Raw genomic sequence first — 23,943 nt, 5'->3', positions numbered from 1 at the left:
ATAGTAGCGCCTCTATGCGGATGGAGTGACTATCATGGCGCCCTTTGCAGGGCTGTTAACGTTGTTAGGTAGTAATTGTTCGAAAGCCGTGGGTTCTTGTTTATTACTGGCATGTACCTATGTTGGAAGTCTTTACATATGGCGTACAAAATTTCATAGGTACGTATTGGCAGGTTTAACCTCTTTGTTCCTTATATTTTCTGTTTGTCGACATTAATGTCAAAACAATGATATTAAGAAGTCGGTTTGCCTAAACTAAGTCTAACTCTTGTGCACTGAGTGATGGACTGAGTGAGAGTTCAACATTGAGATTGATATAAGAATTTTAGAAAACTAACAGATCAACTGTACAGTACAGCGTATTATTAAGTATATTTTGTGTATTAGAGAGCAAAAAATCACCATAAGTGTTCAAAATAAACAGTTGTAGTTATTCTACATTACCTGACGCCAAATCGTTTGCTATGACCCTTTCTCCCAGATTGATATAATTGTGGATAAAGTGCAGTTTCAACCTTCCATGAAGACCAGTTTTCACGTATATGGCCCTCGTGTAGTTTGTCCACACACTTTCAGTTATCTTATAATATTTATTCAGCTTGTTTTCTCTCCTTATTTCATATAACTGGAGGCTTTTTAGCAGTTTTATTCAGTCGATTTTTTATAAGGTGGAACAAGCAAGAAACTTTTGTAATGAATGAATGATTTTGGTTAAAAGCAACATATGATTGGTTGACATAACTTATAGGAGTTTATATTTTTTTAACTTTTTCATAATTTTACATTGTTTTAGTGAACTTCATATGTTGTGAACAGTAGTTACCGTAATATTGTAAAGAAAAAACTAGCTTTTTGAGATTCTTCCTCTATTTTGCTTTGAAAATGTATTTAAGTGAACTCAGAGAACCAAAGAACTGTGTCTTTACTATGGCTTGAACTTAACCCTTGATTTGTACTGTTATTAAGACCATGTGAGTGACACTGGAAGTATAACCTAATAACCTAACATAAGCTGTTAACCATATTTTCATAATCATATATTTATCCATTACTCTTAAGAGCATATTTTCAATCTGCAGTAAATTGAAAGCACTCTGATCTCACTAGGATTTGAACCTGGCTATTGATGCAATCCTAGACAAAAAAAAAAAAAAAGAAGTGAGTATGTACTTATTTAGAAGGGGGCAGTTTGCAGTACTTATGTTTTGTTATAATTATAAAAGGTGTAATCTAATTCTCTGTAGTTTTTGTTAAAACAGTTTTCAATAATTTGTATAGTTTAGTGTGTGACTATGAATTGTGATTACTTACATGAAAGAAAGGGCTCAGTTGTTGGTTCATGCAGCTTTGAAAATGCTAGGAACTGGAACTGAGAGCACACATTCTAGCATGTTTTCCCAATGCATATTCTCATTTCTGCTACCAGAAAATACATATTTATTGAATATTTATTATAAAGGTTACTTTTTTTGTTTGCTATAATAGATTAATAATGGATTCTTAAAATAGTAATCAAGTGCTTTGGTGATTAAATAAATTACCAGTTTTTTAGTGTAATCAGTGATTGCACTCACAACTATTCTTTTCATAGATTGTACTGAAACAACAAAGTTTGACTTAATATGTTACATGGAGTAGCTTTCATGAGAAAAATAATCGATTTCTTCACATTTTCCATGTGGTATTTCTGTTTAGGACTCATTAACTGATCAAAACACTACTATTGGGATTAGTAGGATTGACTGTACTTTTATAGGCATCTGTTGATGTGGCAGTGTCTGATTGGTTGAATGAGGTCCAATCACAGTGTAAACCTTTAAATGCACCAAAGTAAAGTTATAATTTAATTTTCAAAATAATAGAGGAAGCAACTTCATATGTTTTTATTTAATTTTTTTTATTATTCACTGTTACCAAAGTTATTTCCATCATGTCTAATTGTAAAATTAAACAACATTTCTGACTTGTGAATATAGATTTGCTAATTAAAGATAATGATATGTACACATATACTCTAACATGTGCAATTTTAGTTAACAGGGCATCCTTAAACTATAAGAAATACAAATAAAAAAGTTTATCAGTTAGATTAAATGCAAAATAGTTTTGTTAATTTTCCAGACTAACAACAGTAGAAGCACCTCCATATAGTACTCTTAAATCTATACTTTGCATTTCCTTTTTTAAATGGGTGCTGATAATTGTATAAGTGTAAGAATAAGCAAACATTTAATATTACATATAAATGATATGTACATTGTTTTACAGATGATATTTTCATGTGAAATTGTGACTGTATTTTACAACACTAGGCTTCCTTGAATTTTGTCCTGTATATTGTACATTACTTACCATGTTTCCAAAAAGAAAACTGGGATTAAGTCAACTTTTCTAATTCACTTCCACACAGGGATCATCCAACCACAATAAAGAAAAGATTTGTGAGTGTCTTGATGATGGGAGTTGTGTCTCCTTTGTTTGTTGTTTTTTGTTCAGACAAAACATATTTTGGAGAGGTAAGTAAATACAAATGTATGTATGTGTATGTTTTGTGCCATTTATATAATTAATTTTCATGTATATTTTCAAGATGTTCATGAAATTCAATCTATTTTTTAAATCCATATAAAAAGCTGTAGCTTTAAAGTCTGATGTATCTACCAGGTGTCACTTTAAAATATGAAAACTTAAAGAAAGATAAAAATAAATATTATGCAGGTACATACATCTCCACATAACATTTGTAACAACCAGTCCAATAGTTTAGTAGCAGACAATCACATGCTTCACAGGTAAAAAAATGTGAAATGGAGTTGTTTAGCTGGGAGAAAATGTTCTTATAATGCCATCAACTTCCAACCAAAACATTCTCTAGATGTTTAGTAACACCAATTTGGTAATTGGTAATTCAGCTACTAAGATGGCAGTGTGTTTGGTCACATTGAATTGTCTGTTACTTCTCTGGAAAATGTTTTTGGACTACCAATGTTATTACACTCTTGTCTGAGGTACTGTACAGGATAAAATAAATATAACAGATATAAACGTATTTGAATTTTATGTTTCCCAGAATGATCTTTTCACTGAGTATTTACCATTTTGGTATTGTCACTCAATAAATCTGGGTTGAGAACAAAACTAGAAAGACAATAAAATATGAAGGTTTTTTGTTCACAGACCATCTGAATTTTTTTATCTTAGTAAATTACATTTGGATATAAACACTATTGTGACACTTCATTTTTTAATTATGCAATCTTTCCATGGACTATACCTTGAGTACTGCTTTTTTACATAAGCTCATACTATTAAGGTATATTTTTACCTTTCTACTTGTTTTCTAAATTATTGCATTTTAAAATGAATACAACTATTTATAGAAACTTCAAATAATACACAATATAAAAATTTAGATTATTAAAATATTAACACAGTGTGAATACATTACTTTGTATGTAAGTGCCTTTTTCTTAAATTTTTGAGTGTTTTTCACTTAAAAATTTGCAGATGAGGCTAAAAATTACTTTTTAAAAATAAAGTTTCTTTATATTTTGAATTTTAAAATCATTTTTAGTATTTTACACATTTATTATTTGGAGGAATAAAACTGATTTAATGCTCTTTGAGAAAATATATAACTTTTTTTTTCTTTTTTTTTTTTAAGAGAGGTAGTCTTCCAACATTACTTGGGTTTAGATGGAAGGGCTTGCTGCAAGCTTTTGTCCTGCCTCTAGGTCTAACAATGGTAAGTTTATAATACTTAACACTTGAGAAACTAAGTTTTAATTAAGTAGGTTTAAATTATGTCAGTTTTTTAATTGTTGTTTAGCTCTTAATTAAAAAAGAAAATATTTTTTGATCAGTAATTTTGAAGATGTTTTAATTTACCCTTGAATTCATACTACACTTAGATGTTTTGAATTTGTTGCCATTATTTTATTAATCACTTCATGAAGCCTAATTAATCTTGAAACTCTTGAAAAGAAAAAATCTCACATTCTGTATTTTCCACACTTCAGTATTAATTTTAAGAAACTATCATATAAATTATGCTTGTACCTGCACACGTGTAAGTAATACTGATTTTATTTGTTACAGTTGTTCTGAGAAAAATATATAAATTAATTGTGGGAGAATTTTCAATTTTTCAGAGAAAGATTTGACTGTTTTAGCTGTGAGTACCTGTAAAGAAAGTAAAAATAGTATAAAAGACAATGTTAGATAATGTTCCCCTTTTTTCTTTTGTTATTAAATCACTTACAAACTCATTAAATGCTAATTGCATACCCTGCTTTGTGAAGGTTAATAATTGACTCATTTATTGATTTAGTACTTGTGTCTTTATATTCAAAGCCAAAAGTCCATTAAAAAGTGAAAATGTGCTATGTTTAAGTTTTTTTTTATCCCCTTTCTAAGGTAAGAATCTTAAAATAAAAATAGCCAAGGTATATCTTCACTACACAAAACATTCTTGTTGTTTGAGTTATGCACAACACAGTTTGTTATATGTGCACAATTGATTGTGAAAGTTTAAATAAAGCTTAATTATTTAAATTGTGAGTAAGTTCATAAGTTATTTGCTGATTGTTTAATCTAGGTACTGAACTGTTACATTTTTATTAAAGCTATTTTAGCTGTAACAGTTTTTTTTTTTTTTCATAGGTGCTTTTTTCTGGTCCATTACTACTTCATTATTTGGATGGAGTTTGTAGCCTATACTTAAGTAAGTCCTCTAGACTTCAATGTTTATATTATCCTTCAAACATGACAAAGCTCTCAACCTGTTCTTATAAATTCTTCCAGATCTGCTAAATTTTATATGGTAAATAAAAACATACCATAACTGAGAACTTTGCTTACATAACGTGTCTTCAAGCTGGTACAACAGCTTTAAAGTAAACAATGCGATGCTGCATAATCCACAAACTTGCCAACATAGGAAATATAAAAATAAATCAAAAGATAAGTAAAAATAAACCTTTTTGGTAATGTTTAATTTTGAAGATAATTCTAATGGTGAGCCTAAACATGTGCTCTTGAGCATGGTGTAAATCTGTAATGTGTTTTACGTTTATTTATATGTTGTGGTTAATATTTAGTAACACCCTTTGCTTTTTTATATTGTCAGCATTTATAGTTTTATTAGATACTCTTAAGGTTTAATACCAAATGAAAAAAATTAGTGTAATTTTGAAATGTATTATAGTGATTTAAAATTAACAGCTTATACTTAAAGATTCATAAAAACAATGTATGGTATGTACAACCATTTAATGCACTGTGTGAAAGAGAATATTACAGTTAGAAAGTGGGTTTACTATATGATGTTTGGTCTTGTAATGAAATCTTAATGATAGAGTTAATCCTTTGGCACCTCTTACAAAAGGGTGACGTTGTACCAGTAAGTTAAAGCATTTGTATCATATAAACATGTTATCACTCTTTCACACATTAATTCAGTTAAATACATCAGAGTTTAAATTTATTAAATAGAAAAACTTGTATAGTTTTGTATGTAAAACAAAACTGTGATTTTTGGTTAATATCAGTATACTCCAAACTAAAACATCAGTTCTTGTGAATTTATTTTGAGCACACTATGATACTCCTTGTCATCTCGTAGGAAAATTGAAATAATCAAAACAACAACACAGATTTTAACCTTGTAACTTTAATACAAGTGAAGATTTATTGATTTTTCACTAATCACTCTTTCTCAACCTTTGTTGTCATGGCATGATGTAGTTTCATATATTTCATATTTGAAAAGCCATAGGTTAGTGAATAACAAAAGTTCTTTTTTCTATTTTCTCTTCAATTGTTTAATGTAGTTTGATTTCAAGGTTCAGCCAAAAACCACATAGATATTAGAACAAAAAAAAATGTTAAAGCTCGGCTTGGCGTTACGTTGCAGAACAACCTCTACCCTAATTAGTTATAGTCTTCTTTTTTTCTTTTTTTTTCAGACTGGCTGTATCATTTTATACTTCACCGAACATTACAATGTTCCATTATTATAAGGAACTATTTTTTGTGAAAGTAGGCTTAAGTAATCACTTTGAATTCAACCATACCAACATCTATTTTGCTGATATGGCTACTTTTTGTTGTTAGCCTAAGTAGCTACTTGAACAAGCAAAGAAAACTTACTTTTTAAGAGGCATCCACTTGACTAACAAACAGTATAAAGGTATTGATATAGGTATTTTTGGGATAATAAATTCATGGTTCTCTTGATGTTTTATTATTACAAGGTTTTCATTTTTTGATTCTAAATGCTTCTGCATTTTTTCTTTTGTTTTGGTTTTTTCTTTGTATTCAATACATTATTTTTTTAAAGTTTATTTCATGTTTTCTTTCAATTGTATGCTAATTTATATTTGGTTCTTTTTTCTTTCATTTTTTTATGTTTCATACATTTAGTCAGTATGTTTTTACACGTTTCTCCAATATAGACACTTTTGCAGTCCAAACACTGTTTCATACACTGTGCCTTTACCATGTTTTTCTTTATTATATAACTAGTAGAAAATTTTTCATGTTAGTTTCTTGTTGATTTGAATGTGAACAACTGTCTTTAAGTATAAAAAAAACATTGGAATATGTTTAAGTTTTCAGTTAAATACATCAAAGTTTAAATTTATTAAATAGAAAAATTGCAGAATTCTGCTGTTTCATTATGGGCTTAATTTTAACAACACCATAGTAGTTCATAATCACTGCTCATTGCATCTCAGTTTACACAGAATTATCTGTTATGATACCATTATTACATTTTAACCAAATATTCTGTGTAATACTTGATGACTTCTCAGATTTACTAGGAGCAGTTTTTTATGTGAATAAATACACATCTAGCTCCAGAGACCACACATATATGTATTAAGGAGACATTAATTTGTTGATACCATTAAATATAAATACTAGCATATTTAAAAAGTGTGGAGTGTATCAAAAAAATTAGCATTTCCAAATGTCATTCTACAATCCCAGGTATATTTTGAGATTTCTCATACTAATATATTACAAAGAAAAACCCATAGGAGTGCTTGTAACACTTTTTCTTTTTTGAGAGTTTTAGAGTTTTTCTTTTGTTACAAACAGTGGTAACTTAATGGGTTGTTTGTTTTCTTATTGTTAATTATATAATATAGTTGTCAGTAATAATTATTGACTCTGTATAACACTTTAGCCATTAAGTGTTGATTCTAACTAATTATTTAAACTGATATTGCAATTCTTGTCCCTGTATTCAAGCTATACATTGTATACATAAATCATTGTGATTACTCTGATACATCAACCAGAAAGAAAGAAAGTATATAATTAAACAAGTTGTTAGTGTTCACATTTAATAAGTGGAAACTGAAATGGAGTAAAGTATAACATTCTATTACTTTCATAGAGAAATTGTGTTTTACTCTAGTGTCATCAGGTTGTTTGAACTTAGAGATCAGTATATGAAACAGCACTGTCTGCAAGTATGGTTGTAACTCATTCACTCTTAATCAGTTGAATTGGTAAAGAAACATAAATGTTTTACTTCTAGCCATTAAGTGTTGATTCTAACTAATTATTTAAACTGATATTGCAATTCTTGTCCCTGTATTCAAGCTATACATTGTATACATAAATCATTGTGATTACTCTGATACATCAACCAGAAAGAAAGAAAGTATATAATTAAACAAGTTGTTAGTGTTCACATTTAATAAGTGGAAACTGAAATGGAGTAAAGTATAACATTCTATTACTTTCATAGAGAAATTGTGTTTTACTCTAGTGTCATCAGGTTGTTTGAACTTAGAGATCAGTATATGAAACAGCACTGTCTGCAAGTATGGTTGTAACTCATTCACTCTTAATCAGTTGAATTGGTAAAGAAACATAAATGTTTTACTTCTAGTAAGATAGTAAAGAAAACATATTACCAGAGGTGGGATTTTGTTTCTCAGGTAAACATATTACAAGAGGTAAGATAATTGTAATTAAATGTGTTAATAGAGTTAAAAATCTTTTATTTCTTGGTTAAACATGCTACTGGAGGTACAATGAATTTTTGGTTCTTAGATAAACATGTTATTTACAGGTAGGTTAACCTTTTTCTTACTTAAATATATTAATATGGTTATTTTTTTTTTAAGAATCCAGATACTGGATATCAAACATGAGGAACTTAATATGGCTAAGGAACCATATTGTGGTAAGTTAAATAAACAGTTCATGTTACATTACCCAGATTCACGAAACTTATGGCATATGTAGTTGTCTTAATTATCTTGTACTCTTTTACAGATAAGAAAAGTAAGATAATTGTAATTAAATGTGTTAATAGAGTTAAAAATCTTTTATTTCTTGGTTAAACATGCTACTGGAGGTACAATGAATATATCAAACATGAGGAACTTAATATGGCTAAGGAACCATATTGTGGTAAGTTAAATAAACAGTTCATGTTACATTACCCAGATTCACGAAACTTATGGCATATGTAGTTGTCTTAATTATCTTGTACTCTTTTACAGATAAGAAAAGTATGTGAGTTACTATATTTTATTATTTACTCTGTGTGTGACAGAATCCCAAATCTAGTTATTAACACTGTTTTATTAATGAAAACTGCAGTACTTTTGCCATGTATATTATGTACTTGCCAGCTTCAACAGTTGTTTAGATTCTGTAATCAGTGTTGATGATGTAGCAGGAAAATCGTATTTCTATTTTGTTCTGTGAGTAAAATTCCTGAAAAATGATACCAACATTTTATTTTTATTTTTAAAATAAAGAACACATTCACTTGGCAGTTTCATTTGATATTGATTAATTTAAATGAATTTATGAATTTTTGGTGGACGAAAATTAGGATATATTTACACACAGACACACATGTAGTATGTAAAGAAAATACAGCAGTGTCATAGTGGTTTTTAGGCCCAATATTTGCCATGGCAACATTGTTGAGGGCTCAAATAATGTTCTGTCTATAACAACCAGTGTTGATTAATATCATTTAATCTTAAATAAAATGGTTTCCAGTAATTTTGGGTGTTGATATATCAAAAAATAATGAACTTATAGACTGACTGACAAATAACGTTTGGGTAAAAACTATATAATGGAAATGATAGAATGTTTCCTAGTATTTACTGTTATAGGACCCTCACCATCTATCTGCTATAATTTGTATATGAAAGCTTAATTTGTGAAATGAAATTAGTAGCAGATATGGGTTCTTGCTCAGCTGCATAACTTGCCATTCACCAAATGCGGTTATAGAGAGCAGTTACTCAATCCTATATATACAGGGTGTAGAGCCCCTATTTGACAATTAATGTATGATAACAAATAGTATAATTCCAAATTTATTTAGTGTATCTTTATGAAATTTGGTAAACATTACAAATATGTAGCATACAAAAATGTCAGAAGTTTTGATAAAGTATTTCTACTAAAAACTTCTCTGTGAATTTTCTTTGGTTAATCAGACTATCCTGAGTGCAAAGTTATTTTCTCATTGAAAATAAAATTTTTTTTGATTTTACAGTTTTCACGTTTCACTTACTTAACTTTTAGAACATCCCAAATAAATACTAAACTAAAACTTTATTTTTTCTGTAATTTTCTCTATTCTAATGCTAAAAATTGGAAATAAAATAACTTGTCAGTTTTTCTTTCTGGAATGATACCATATTGTAACACAGTTATACACCCTAAGATATTCAGTCCTTTAACTTTCACAACTGCTTTCATTTAATGCTTTATGAACCATGTTTAACTGTTAAACTAGCATAACAAAGCAGTAAATTACCACGTGAGGGTAAAGTGCAAATTACAGTCAACAAATACTGAATTAAGTCATGCATGAGTAACTTGCATACAATCCTTGTGGAGAAATTGGTTTTATAAGTTCTTGATTTTTTGTTTTAGTTACTTTTATTACAAAGATTAAAAATATGTACATAAAAACAATGAATTTAGTACTTATTTATAGGTTTTATATTTTGTTTTGCACTTGAAGTCGTAATAAAAGTTAACCCTTATTTTTGGTAGGGTCGTTGTTACTATGTTATTCAATTTTTATTTTTCTCAAATATGCAGCTTAGAACATGAAATAATAACTTGTACAAAGAATATAATACCCCATAACTATTATAATTTAACTAATCTATAAATATGTTAAAATAATTACCTTAACTTGTAGAGGTGAACTTGGCGATAGCTACTGTTGGCAGAATGGTTCAAAAACTGTCATATGAATGCAGTAGCTTGATATGTAAATCAGTAAATGAAGAGTTTGTCTTACTATTGGTTACAAATAGTTCAATAGTAAATCAGAAATAATTTTTGATGTTTGACATGTTTTGAAATACAATAAGTGATCGAATGTGTGGAATATGGGTTTGACTTCCTGTACAGAAAATGTATTTATATTAAATTCAGAAGCTCAACTAGAAGTACAAATAATATCAGAAATGAGCTGTTTTGTGTGAAGAGAGACAAGTATTACATGGCACAGCAAGACAAATATTGGGAATTTATTTAAATGTTTCTTTTAGAAATTAAGAAAGTGAAACATATACAATATTAAAATTTGAATGGGAACTATAGTTTGATGTCAAGACCATGTACATACATTGGTAATAAAGTTGTTTAATTAAAGTTAGACTGTAACTTGGTGAAAAGTCATATGTGGATTTCAATCCCCACTTGTTACATTAAATAGGCTAAAAGAATTAGACTAACCTGCTGAAGCTGGTAGTTCAGAACCTATAATGGTCACATACTTGTATGAATACTTCTAATTCCAATATTATCATATCATCCAACTTCCCTTATTTTATATGACTATTAACTTATGCATACAAACTTGTCAGTTATAAGTACTTTGGTGTGTAGTGAGAACAAAACAGTCTTATAATTGAGTTAACCCATTATATGAAACATTTGACCAGTTTGGTGTCTTACCTCTTGTCACAAAATAATTTTTCTCAACCACCAGTACGTTCTGTTGGCAGAAATTTTCAACACATGCTGTTAGCCTTCCACTTGTGCATATCCACATCCAAATGATAATGCACCAGCTCTGTACTTGTAGGAACATAACACCACTTCTGTCAAACCAGCACCCTCTTCACATCAGGACTCATTAATCACTTCTCAGTTAGTAGTGGTACTGTATAGACATCCTGGTTTTTACTCATGTACTTGGATGCTAACAGGTGTTGTTTGTGTCTCCATTTCATTGTCATCTGTGTTTAAACAATTATATCACAGGTTTGGGTTATGCTCACTGTAGAGATGGGGTGTTCCATAGGACTGCTAGCACTTATCTTTAGTGTTTTTTTTTTCATCATAAATATGTTTGTCCTTGGCCATACACTTATGGACTAACATGAGTAAAACAGAGATTGCTGCCTATATTTGATACTCTGTGGCATTGAGACTCTTTCCAATGTGGACTTGATGTACAATCCCAGATGCTGCCAGATTTTGGTTGATTGACTCTAATAATGTGATAGCTCTGCTTTTCAAAATTGGTTACTTTGTTACCTGTTGTACTATTTCCAGTGCTGCAGTCCTCTGGACTTTACAATATGGTTTTTCCCCTTTATTTTAGTGGAGTAAGGGAGTTCTTACCATCTACCACTTCCTAGCCACTGGGATCTTGGACTATGGAGGCATTATATAGGTGCCTCTGGCATGTCACACTTCTTTCTTTGACCCGAGGTGAAACTCTAGATGCCACCAGGTTTTGGTTGTAGTACTATACTATATTCTTGTCTATATATCTGACTATTTTTTTTCTGCTATGGCATTCCTCCTTCCAACCATCCTTCTGATGTACATTCCTGGTGGGCCTGGTTTTGTTTGAAGATGATCCATCTAAGTAAATCCTCACATGTGCTGATTGATATCCCTCTTTCTACTGCAGACTGGATGAGAAATGTCCACTGCCTCCAGGTTTCGGACTGGAGATGCACCCCAAGTTCACGGTTCCTCTTCCTGTCATCTGCTGGTTGTTAGTTCCCAGCCAACCTGATGCTGGTTGTAGCTCAATGCATCGTATTTTCCTCCTACTGCAAACTGGAAGTACCATACCCATTGGTGTCAGGTTTTGAACTGGAGATGTTATCCTGCCAGGGCTTTCCACTTTCCTATCCTCTGCTGGATCTTAGTTTCTGGTGGACCTGGTGTTGGAAATGCACATTAGGGGTGATGGATTTTGGTTTGGAAGCTTATCTTCTCTGCTAGTTCCCATTTCAGTGTGGAGAGTTAGTGATCCTCTACCTACTATGGATCTGATGTACCATTCCAGATACTACTTAGTGTTGGATGAGGTTGAGCTACCACTACAGTCTGTCTTGTCTTATCCACTTGATGAACAAGATTTCTATTCAGCAGTCTTACATATTCTGGAATTCTTTCATGTTTTTCCATCTTTTATATTCACAACACTGGCATGAAACAGCAAAGAGTATACCAGGATCAGAAGTGGTGTAGTCTCCTGCTAAAATGTGATTTTTCTCTTTTGGTTCCACATCTCCTTTGGGCATTTCTGAAAGGGGGTCTTTTTTATTTTTTTTATTGACCCTCCACCAGTTCATTGTGGGATATTAGCTATTTTGTGAGAGGAGGCAAGATATTGTATTAAAGTTAACATTTCTTTATACAGAAAATTTATTTCTAATAGATACTTAAATCCACTCATATTTCTCACCCATCCTCTCCACTTCTGATGATACATTGTGTAGGTCTTCTGATCATTCTTGAAGTGATTAACAAGTGCAGATGTGAAGGTGTTTTGTTACAATATAAATGGTGTCATGCTCCTATTGGTGAAGAGCTGCTACATGATCATTTGCATATGGATATGCAGAAGCAAGAGGTGAAAGGTTAGTGGCATGTGTTAAAACTTGCACCAGTAGAGGGTAATGCTGGTTGAGAAAATCTATTTTGTAATTGGAGGTAAGTATCTATCAGAAATACTTTTTCACTTGAAGACAGTGCTAACTTACAAACTTCACTATTGTTATTTTGGATTGAAAGTATTAATTCATAACATCAACTACTAAATATTGTTAGAAATTCTAATAAATCATGTTATTAAAATCCATTACATTGAAGTCATCACTAAAAATGTGTCTTAGAGAGAAGGGATATTTGAGTTTTATACAAATTTTGCAAGATATAAATGACTGTGGAATAATAAGTTTTTTTTTCAGGTGAAAATGAAAGAATGTTAGCTAGTTTTAAATGGAGTCTGAATTTGGAAAGAAAGTTTTGTATGTTTGTAAAATACACCCAAGTTAATGGAACCACTTCTTTTATGTGTTTGAAAAGTATGTCATAGCTGAACAAAACATTTTTTTGTGACAGATTATTACTTCATATTATTAAATTGCTTGTACTGACTTACTTGGATCAATTTTCTTGTGACATGAATTTTACAACTTAATGTTAAATGCTATTTACTCATTGAAATAGTTTTCATGTAATATGTTTTTACATGTTAATTTTAAACGTTGTTATTAAACAACCAAAACACTTCTGATATGTTTTTGACATATTATTGTTAAATTGTTAATACTGGCTCACTTTGAAACAATTTTTGTTTGGTGTTTTTACATATTATTGTTAAATGGTTGGTATTGATGACTTGGGGCCTAGCAAGGCTTGTTGGTTAGGGCACTTGACTCACACAGTCTACAGGTCATGAATTTGTATCCCTGTCACTGAACATACTCACTCTTTTAGCTTTGGGGCAGTATAATGTGATGTTCATTTTATCTATCTGTTGCTAAAAGCGTAGTCCATATGTTGGCAGTGTTGACTAGCTGCCTTCCCTTTAGCTTGTCATTGCTGAATTAACAATGGCTTATTCAGATAGTCCTCAAGTAGCTTTGCAGAAAGTTCAGAAAAACCCCAACCAGTTGACTGACTTTGAAACAGTCTTCTTGTCATTGAGTTCTTAAAGCAATACAAAATTCATCCTGATGTCCTTCTCTATTGGTCAACAGAAGCTAGATGTGAAAACCTACTTGGTATAGTTGCCCTATCTTCAATGTATATGACACTTTTCAGCTATCCAGGGAGTCCCAAAGTCAGAAACCTCTGAATAGCCAAAACCAAGATTTCTGATTTTTATTCATCATCATCTTTCTGACGAAGTGTCTGTCTAGTTCTAAGATTAACTATAATTTCATCATAATTTTATAGAGCAAAAAGATCTTCATGATCTTTGACTATTTCATTATTATTAAATGTAAAATGTTATAAAGCTTTATAATACACTTTATAACCTAGTAACCAACATATGTCTTCTTATATAAAAAAAAAGAGTAAAGTATTAAGAAAGAAATGTATGACTAAGTAAAAAAATTATGTAAGGCTGGCTTCTGAACTTGGAAAAAGGAACCAAACAAGATAGGAATGGACATATCACTATCAGCCAATGATCACATAACAGGCTAAGCTGTCTTGAATTTACACATAGAATAAAATTCCTATGTTATTGGCTTCCTTACTGACAAAATATCCAGTCTTAAAATGCTACTCTGTTGAAAAATAGTCATAAAAGTAATATTCAAAATTAATGAAAGGAAAGATACAATAATGAAAACTGAGATTCTATTCAGGTATTAAGCTTTTGATAAACAAAGTAGGAAAGCTCATAATGTATGGATTTTATTCTTCACATAAAGTTGAGATGATTTAGCCTGCTGTGTGACCATTAGTCAGATCAGTTCACATATATCCATATCTTGTTCAATTCCTTTTTTCCAAACTCAATAGCTAGCTCTATATACTTTTTTTTATTTTGCAATACATTTTTCCCCAGTACTTGTTTAGTTGTTGATATTGGTTCACGTTCAGACAATTTGCTTGTGATGTTTGTTTTGTTAAATTGATGGTACTGACTCACTTTGAAACAGGCTCCCTTTTCTGAAGAGTTTACTTTTCGAGCCTGCATGCTTCCAATACTGGTGCCTTGTTTTGGTGCTTCACTTTCCACTGTTATCTGCCCACTTTTCTTCGGAGTTGGTGAGAATGTTAAGTTTTTGTTTTCAGTAACAACAATATTAGCTGAGTTTTTTATCATAAGTTTATCTGATATGCTAATGTAGAAACTGGCATAGGCAAATATGGAAACTCACTATGTTTATTATTGTGAATGAGTTGGACATACCTGTATATATAAACACAGTAAACTGAAAATTTCAATCAAGATGTGCCACTGAGATGAGGTAGAGTTAATTTACAAGTTGGATGTTCCAGTAAATCAAAACAAGGTAAACAGTGAATTATAATTTCAAGACCACTGTAGACAAAAGCAACCTAATCTGTACTGTTGTGGAGTTGAAGTAATCAAAATGCAAGGAAATGTTTGTCTGGAAACCACATGTCAATGAAAATCAGAACTGCTTAAAATATTAACATAAAACACTCATGGGTGTGTTTTGGGGTTCAAAGGCACTCTTGTGTGTGATTTTAACATAGAGACTCCAATATACCAGCCAATCTTCTCCATTATCCTAGTTAATACTATAGATACTACAAAGAGGTATTCATAACTGCAAAAAAAAAGCAAAAAAACCTGCCTGTGGTATGTGTGGCATGTGTCATTTGTCCCTGTAAGCTTGGAAGTGTAATATGAGAACCATTTTTGCTCTGAATATCCTGACTGCAGACAATAAAACAAAACCTTGTGTCAGGTCAGTGTTAAGAAATCCTACAAATATACTGATAGGACCAATTCATACCTGGGTGAACTTCTGGTCACATTTTTCCTGTAGCCCCTTGGCACTCAAAATAAATAAAGATATTATGTAAAGTATTATGTCATATCAATGACAATACACAGACACACACACACACACCAGGCTATCCAAAGTCTGCCTAGCAAGTTTGGTCTTGGCATTTTCAAAATTAATGGAGGAGTTTGTGAGAAATAAATTCACAACCATACAACATGAATTACTATAGAATACCAGTTTCATCTGAATTTTTTTTGTGCATTTAGTGGTGTTCACAAAATTTTAATATAAGTTTTTATTTTACATTTTCAAAATCATTATATTCATATTTTGATAAAAATTGAGAAAACTATTGTGAAAAGCTCAGGCTTGTTTTCAAGAACTTTAGGAAAGTTCAAGTAGAAATCTTTTGTTATCAAGTTAAAGAAACAGTAAAAATCCATTGAACAAGTTTTTGTAATGTTTCTAAATTATCATTTAAATGTCTTTAGGATTCTTAGAATTTTTTATTTAACTTTGTTTTAATTTGTAACTGAATTTTTTGCAGCTCATCTACATCATTTAAGAGAAAGAATAGAGAGATCGACTAATACCACACATGCTGTGTTTCAGTCGTGTAAGTTGTTTATTAACATCATGCATACCATGTTTCAGTCATATATGTTGTATGTAGTAATGTTAAACTTACTGTGTTTTAGTTGTATAAATAGTTTAAAACATAATGCCTTGCATGCTATATTTCTGTCTTATAAAGTAGAATTTAATAAGGCTATGTTTACTATTGCAGTCATATAAGTAGTGTTTAGTAACAATATTTTTAAAAATTGTTAATTTAAAAAATGGAGAATATGGATCTTTTAAAAAATTACAGAAACATGATAATTAGCTTATTTTTTAAAGTGAAAATACAATTGCTAAAAAAGTAAACAAACAAGCTTAACGGGTGAGACATAGTGTCTGCATCATTTCCTCGGGCTGCAAATCTCTATTCTGAATCTGTATATCTAAAAGTTGTAATATTTAGAAGAATTAAAATAGGAATTTGTAACTTCAGGAAGTAGTGTTAACACTGTCTCATCCTGTTTTTTAGTAATTGTATTTTCACTTTAAGCTACCTGTCTTGTGTCTGAAATTTTTTGAAAATCACTGTCCCCTTTTTTAAATTAATTATTAATAACATTGTGTTGTTAGTTGTTTTTGTGTCCATCATAGACATAGTTCAGTATAATAACAATACTGTTTTATTTGAAACATTTTGGTTTAATGAAATACATGTGATGCTCTCTCTGTAACAACCTTTGGATTGTCTCAATGCAGCCTGGAAGGCTATTGCTCCTGGTATCATTGTCACAGTGTTATCATTGATGATGTACTGAATGTATGATACATGGTGATAAACATACTGTAGGCTATTTATATCTTTGTAAAATATATGTATATAGTTAATGTATTTGTATCCTGTAGGGGAGTCTGTAAACACTGAAGTGATGGGACTACTAAACTATACTAGAATGTGCTGGACAGGACTTTTATAACTGCAGTAGTTTTATAAATGCATGCACATGCAATGCGTGTTGGCTAATAATTATATCTTTACGTATATGTGCAGACTTTAGTTTTTAAGTTGAAAAACCAGATTTCTAAAGTCATATAAATTTTTCAACTTGTAAAGATGCATGCATGTATATTCAATGCAAATATAACACTGTGCCATAATATAATAAGATATGTTTGCAAATAAGAATTTAATATTTTCTATAATTTTCATATTTTACCCCTTTCTTCCTCCTCTCTGCTGACTATAGTAAGGTTATTTATAGTTTTGCTGCAACTTGCCCACACTTCCTCCTAGAGTGATATTTTGCACACATACTATAAGGTTGAAAATGTGTTAATCAACAATTATGGACTGATTATATTAGTATACCCTTACCCTCTCCATTTCTATTACACTTTGAATGGTGGCACTGTAACGACTCAACTCTTTTGGATCATCACTGCTGCATAGTTTATCTGAAACTAAATATTTTCTCAATAATATATATATATTTATAAAATCTTCCCCTCCCTTTCAGCTAGAATCATCATTTTTCCATCTCCTGCTGGTATAATTCTTGTCACTCTTTATAGTCAACTTAAAAGATGGCAACTCTATCTGCAATATCTATAGAATTTTCAGTCATGCAATGTTAGCTGTAATTCAGCACTCATCATCAGCTATCACTGTGGTTACTAATCCAGTGTTCAAAACTGAACTTTGTACTATCTTTAAAATTATGGCTTAAAGATTTCTGTTGTCAGACACAACCAAGACATTTATATGTTCATGTAACATAAATGAAATTGATCATGTATGGGTAAAAAACACTGATTCTGTCAGCAGGGTTGTGTCTAAAATGGGTAGGAACCTTGTAAGTAAACAAGTTATGCATAACATAAATCCAGTTACAACAGTAAATTAATAATTGCTATGATACATGTCATGCTTGCTGTATAAACATTAAATTACATCCATGGCCTGCACAGACCTGTATAAACAGGCACGTAGTAGAAATTTTAGACTAAATATAAATTGCACACTACGTTAAACGATTGAGTGTGATTGGCTATACAGCCACTGTTACTTCTCAGGTAATCAAATAAACTTGAAAACTAGCCTATACCATGTGCAATGATGCATTAAGTAATATTGCCAGGTTTTATTACAATACTCACAGCCAGTTGTGCTGTGAGCTGATAAAACAATATTAAATAGTAATAACAAAAAAAAGACATCCCTATTATGAACCACTACCATGATTCATGATGTCATGTTTCAATCATGTAAATAGAGTTGAGTAATGCTATGTTTCAGTCACATAATTACTAAGGTGATGCCATGCATGCTGTGTTTTTATCATGTTAAGTAGAGGTTGATAATCTCATGTTTCAGTCATGTTGAGTTAATTAACAAGACATAAAGGTTAGTGATGCTCATTAAGTTACAGAAATGTACTCTTTCTAAACTCTCTGTACCTTTAGAATTTCATTCATGTACTTTTCTAGAGATCAGAAAAGAGTAGACCAAAAGTTGGTAGAAACTACTGATGATGATGTCTTTTCTCAGTTTAGAGTTAGGGACAGTTTTGTGCTAATAATCCACATGTAGCTTTGTGCAAAAATTATACAACTGATGCTCATTAATGTTTGTGAATTATTTATGCACCATTATGCACTAATTTCTATTAACTTTATGTACTTAAACATTTTGGTTTTCTTTATCAGTTCTTTAGACTGTGTATTTTTTACAGACAAATACATGCATTCACCCTCCATGCTACAATGTTGACAAGTGCATGTATTAACTCAGCATGGTACAAAACATGAATCCTGCTAGTAGTGAATGGTATAAAAACAGTTTTGTAATTTCAGTTTTGTTTTAGATGTTTCTATAATTGCTCCAGTTCTCTCTTTAATATAATGATTTTATTTATTTTCATATTATGCTTCTTGTATTATTTTTTCTATTCTATTATTAAGTATGCGATTTTGTAAAATTGTCAGGGTGGCCTTATGCAGGTAGAAGTGATATAGTTAGCACCAGGACCTATGCTTGTAGAGGCTCCACATTGAATAAGAGATTTTTAATTTAATTTTTAGTTTTCTATTTAGTATCTGAACTCTTTTTTTTCATACTGTTAATTATAGATACTATTGTTAATGTATAAATAAAGTTTCATCCTACACTAGCCAAATTCAAGAAAGTAGTAATATTTGTCCATTGTCAAAAAAACTGATACATGAATAGTTGGATTTTCAATAACTTCTTTAAATATTTGTTTCCAGTCCTTAAAAAGAGTATTTTTATAACATAACTTGTTCACAAAGATATGTTAAACATGAAACAGTACATATATAACATTAGCTGTTCTTGTAAAGGAAACAACTTGGAAACTATCTAATCAAATTAAACTGTGAAGTTTTACATATAATGAGATAGTTTATTTTGATGCTCTTTTGTTAAAGGTTTATCACATGCACATAAGAGCAAAAAAGTCTACAAGTCTGTCATGATAAAATTGTATATTTGTTTCACTTTGTTTACCCCATGCATTTTTAAATTTGCACAAGTTTCTGTACCTACCTAAGGCTTCCTATAAAAATTATACAAGAAGAAAACATGATTATTAAATAATTTATCTTGTGATGTAAAACATGGCCTAAGCTTGCCTTTTTTTTCTTCTTCTTTAGTATTTCAATTTCTCTATACTAGTCTGTTTGGAGTCTACTCAGCATATTTATTCTTGAGAACAGGTGAGTAATCTATACATCAGCAGGTATCATTACTAGTGAAGTAGGAATAGGGGAATCCCTCCTTCCCCGGTATTTCAAAAAAAATGTATTTTAGAGAGAGAGAGAGAAAGAAAGGTTAAACATATAGTGCCTCTGGAGTTATGTTGCAGAAAATTTGTGGAATCAGGTGCATACCCTGCAGGAAATATCACACTGATCCACTTCTTGCTCCCTGGCATTAAAAAATCTTCCTACTCCATTATATTTCCTTGAGAAAACAAGCTCCTCATTAGTGGTGAAGGAATATGTGGTGCAGTTGTTCTGGCATTCCAGTTTACTGGGGACTGAAAACTATACAAGTTTTATGTAAAAAAATGTAATAATAAAGCGAGAGAAAAAAATATATTGAATGACTTATGAGCTTCTCTCTTTTAACAGTCTTCAAGCTAACTAATATGCAAAAGCATATTTTTGAGTGTACCCTCCAGTGATTCAGAAGTAAGTCTGCAGGCTCAAGATACTAAAAATCATGTTTTGTTACTGATGGTGAGCAGGACACATAGTCCGTTGCATTGATTTTTGCTCAACAACAACCAAACCAAGAGTATGGTTTTTCAAAATACAACAAATCAGTTAACACTGAAAATCTATTTACATATACAGATTTACAACAATCAAGAAATGTATACAGAGACCAAATTATTTTAGAGAGAAATTAAAAGCTTGCCCACTGAAATGCTAAAAAGTAAAGATAAAAAAACCCCATAGACTTATTGTTATCATTTGTCATTATTTAACCAACATTAAAACTTTTAAACAATATATGGCAGTGTTGTGTTAAGATTTAGGACTAGTCTCAGTGATTCGGTCTAATACACAGTTTATTTTTGTCACTATAACCTTAATCCTAACTAGTTTGAGGTCAGCAGGTAATTTTTGTAAGCCAAGAATTTTTACACTTCGGTAGTTGACCCAGCTGGTGACCGTATAGGATGAGTAAGTTTGATGATGGTGATTCAGACTTGTGACCCTCAGATCATGAGTTGAACACTCTAAACATTAGAGCCCTGGCATTACCTTATGGTTAGAGTGTTCAACTCATGATCTGAGGGTCACAAGTCTGAATCACCATCATCAAACTTGCTCATTCTATATGGTATTTTGATATTAGACAATACGTTGATAGAGAAATGGCTTGGTAATAAATAAAAGAAATTATTGTATTGTGAAATTGGGAGAAAAGGTTAGTGGGTGAGGGAATAAGGAAACCTTGTTCCAAATACTTGCTTTGCCAATACTTTTCATCATATTGTTTGATCTGCTAATCATATAGAAAAATATTTATTGTTCATAGGTTTGTAATCGTGGTTACTGACACAATGACTATCACTTATGGGTATGACTTCCAAAATGGATAATACATAATATGTAACTATCATGGATAAGTGATATGTTTGTTACCATGGTTACTTATAATCTGTTTTCTGTAACTTTGGTTACTGAAGTGGCACATTTTAAACTGTGTATGATACATCTGTAACCATGGTCACAGACAGGATGCTTCTAGTCTTTCTAACTGTCAACACTACATTGTCACATCTGTAATTATGGTTTATTTATTGTGTTGGATGTTATAGCATATAAATCAATCCATTGTTAAGAGTAGAATACAACAACTTTTGGGTTCTGGTTAGAAGGCTTGAATAACATTCTAAGCATGATCATGAGATTATTGTAATGTATTTGTTCATATTAAATAGTGTGATAAAATATTCAACTGTGGTTGATAATTCAATGATACAGTATTCTAGTTGTTGTTTTCAGGATACAACATTATTCTAGTTGTTGTTTTCAGGATACAACATTATTCTAGTTGTTGTTTTCAGGATACAACATTATTCTAGTTGTTGTTTTCAGGATACAACATTATTCTAGTTGTTGTTTTCAGGATACAACATTATTCTAGTTGTTTTCAGGATACAACATTATTCTAGTTGTTGTTTTCAGGATACAACATTATTCTAGTTGTTGTTTTCAGGATACAACATTATTCTAGTTGTTGTTTTCAGGATACAACATTATTCTAGTTGTTGTTTTCAGGATACAACATTATTCTAGTTGTTGTTTTCAGGATACAACATTACTTGAACTGTTGTTACAATTCTCATTACTCATTATTAAACTGTTTTTCATAATGCAGTTCAATGTCCATGGTTATATTCATAAACTTAACCCACTATGTGAAGTCTTAGTGGTATTTCAGTATAATCTGATTTAGCTGTGTAATTAAATGAATTATTGGAAGAAAACTAACCCTAATCAATTTTTGTATGTTAAAGTAACTATGAACTGTTGTTATATTTTACTTGAATAAATCTCTGTTATCTTTTACAACTTTAAAAATTCTATTTCAAAATAATAAAGAAAAAGGCTAGAAGTTCTGAAATGTGAAATTATTTGATTTTTTTTTCTTTTACATTTTTTCTAGGTCATTTTATGGCTCCATTTATAGCACATGCTTTTTGTAACCACATGGGCTTTCCTGATTTCATTGAAGTGTTACGGTACAAGCAACCAGTCTGTACATTTTTAGTTATTTTGTTTTTTCTGGGTTTTTTTGGGTGGTTGGTATTATTGGAACCACTTACAAAACCTGAAATTTTCAGTAATTTGGTATATGCCTGAATATATTTTTATAAATGAAAAGTGTTTCTTTCACACTAATATTTATTTTGAAAACTTTGTTTAAAAACATTCATTTCATTCATCATTATAAGAGAATTTGTATAATTTTCTGTTTTTGTGATACAACTTACCTATATTGTATTAGAAAACTTTGTTAACATATCAGTATCATTTATGGAAAAAGTAACAGCTACTAAAATAAACACACTGGAAATATTAATTTCTATCAGTTGCATAGAAAGTCCACTAAGTGTCACCTATAGCTACTTTTAAACAATTTATAATTTTTTTCTGTTCTTATAACATTGTATGACAGTAATTAATCATTTTTCTAGTAGCAAAATAGCTGAAAATGTCAGGATTATGAATCTTCCAGAAATTGGTAACAGCAATTGGTTATTTATTTTAATAATCAGTAATGTAAAAAGTTTATATGGGTTTCTTTTATTATTTTAATACAATGTTACCTTAAGAACTATAAAAAAACTCCATGAGATAAACTAGTATAATGTGTAGTATAGAGGCAGCTGAACTGATTGTATTTTAATTGTGGTATACAATTAAAATTATCACTTCGTCATGACAAAGAACTAGTTTTATTATTGGTCCTAAGATGAAAATCACACAGGGTATTTTTTAAATCAAGTTAGATTTGTACTTGGGTACAGACTTACTAAAATGACAAATATAATGTAACATTTGTAAGTCCAGCTCCATGTTTTATAGTTATTCTAGAAATAAAGATACTGTATAAATGAATTTTTCAATCTGAATTTTTGTTTTCTTTGTTTAACTGTGGTTAACCCATGATGAACTTTGGGTTTCATTAAGTAATGCAGAAGTGGTCTATGTAAAGTTGTCGAAGTTTCATGTATTTTAGTTATGTTTGTTCATCATATAATTTTAATCCATTGACGAATTGTCATATAAGAAAACGTATCATATTTAATTACAACAGTGAGAGAAGGCTCACCATGGCCAGGTGGTTAAAGCACTCGACTTGTAATCCAAGGGTTACGAGTTCAATTCCCCATTGCACCATGCATGCTCGCCCTTTCAGTCGTGGAGGCATTATAATGTGATAGTCAATCCCACTATTTGTTGGTAAAAGAATTGCCCAAGAGTTAGTTGGCAGTGGGTGGTAATGACTAGCTACCTTCCCTCTAGTCTTACACTCCAAAATTATGGACAGCTAGCTATGTGAAGTATTTTTATAAACCAGTCGTTTATT

General features: G+C 30.7%; 1 protein-coding gene across 2 annotated transcripts; it reads left to right on the top strand.

Moving 5' to 3' along the window:
- Positions 1–23,471, top strand: Sras (Ras converting CAAX endopeptidase Sras). 2 transcript variants are annotated; one of them, XM_076457589.1, is made up of 9 exons: positions 1–159; positions 2,411–2,516; positions 3,665–3,745; positions 4,663–4,723; positions 8,145–8,203; positions 14,934–15,042; positions 16,303–16,371; positions 19,986–20,048; positions 22,516–23,471. In XM_076457589.1, the coding sequence occupies exons 1-9, from the start codon at positions 35–37 to the stop codon at positions 22,710–22,712; spliced, it is 870 nt and encodes a 289-aa protein (XP_076313704.1). In that variant the 5' UTR covers positions 1–34; the 3' UTR covers positions 22,713–23,471. The 2 variants fall into 2 exon arrangements, with proteins under 2 accessions (XP_076313704.1, XP_076313705.1); XM_076457590.1 differs by lacking the exon at positions 19,986–20,048.
- Positions 23,472–23,943: the final 472 nt, after the last annotated feature.

The sequence above is a fragment of the Tachypleus tridentatus genome, chromosome 9 (genome assembly GCF_004210375.1).
Source record: "Tachypleus tridentatus isolate NWPU-2018 chromosome 9, ASM421037v1, whole genome shotgun sequence".
Classification (NCBI taxonomy): domain Eukaryota; kingdom Metazoa; phylum Arthropoda; class Merostomata; order Xiphosura; family Limulidae; genus Tachypleus; species Tachypleus tridentatus.
The sequence above is the reverse complement of the archived record's forward strand: the minus strand, read 5'-3'. Positions and strand labels throughout refer to the sequence as shown.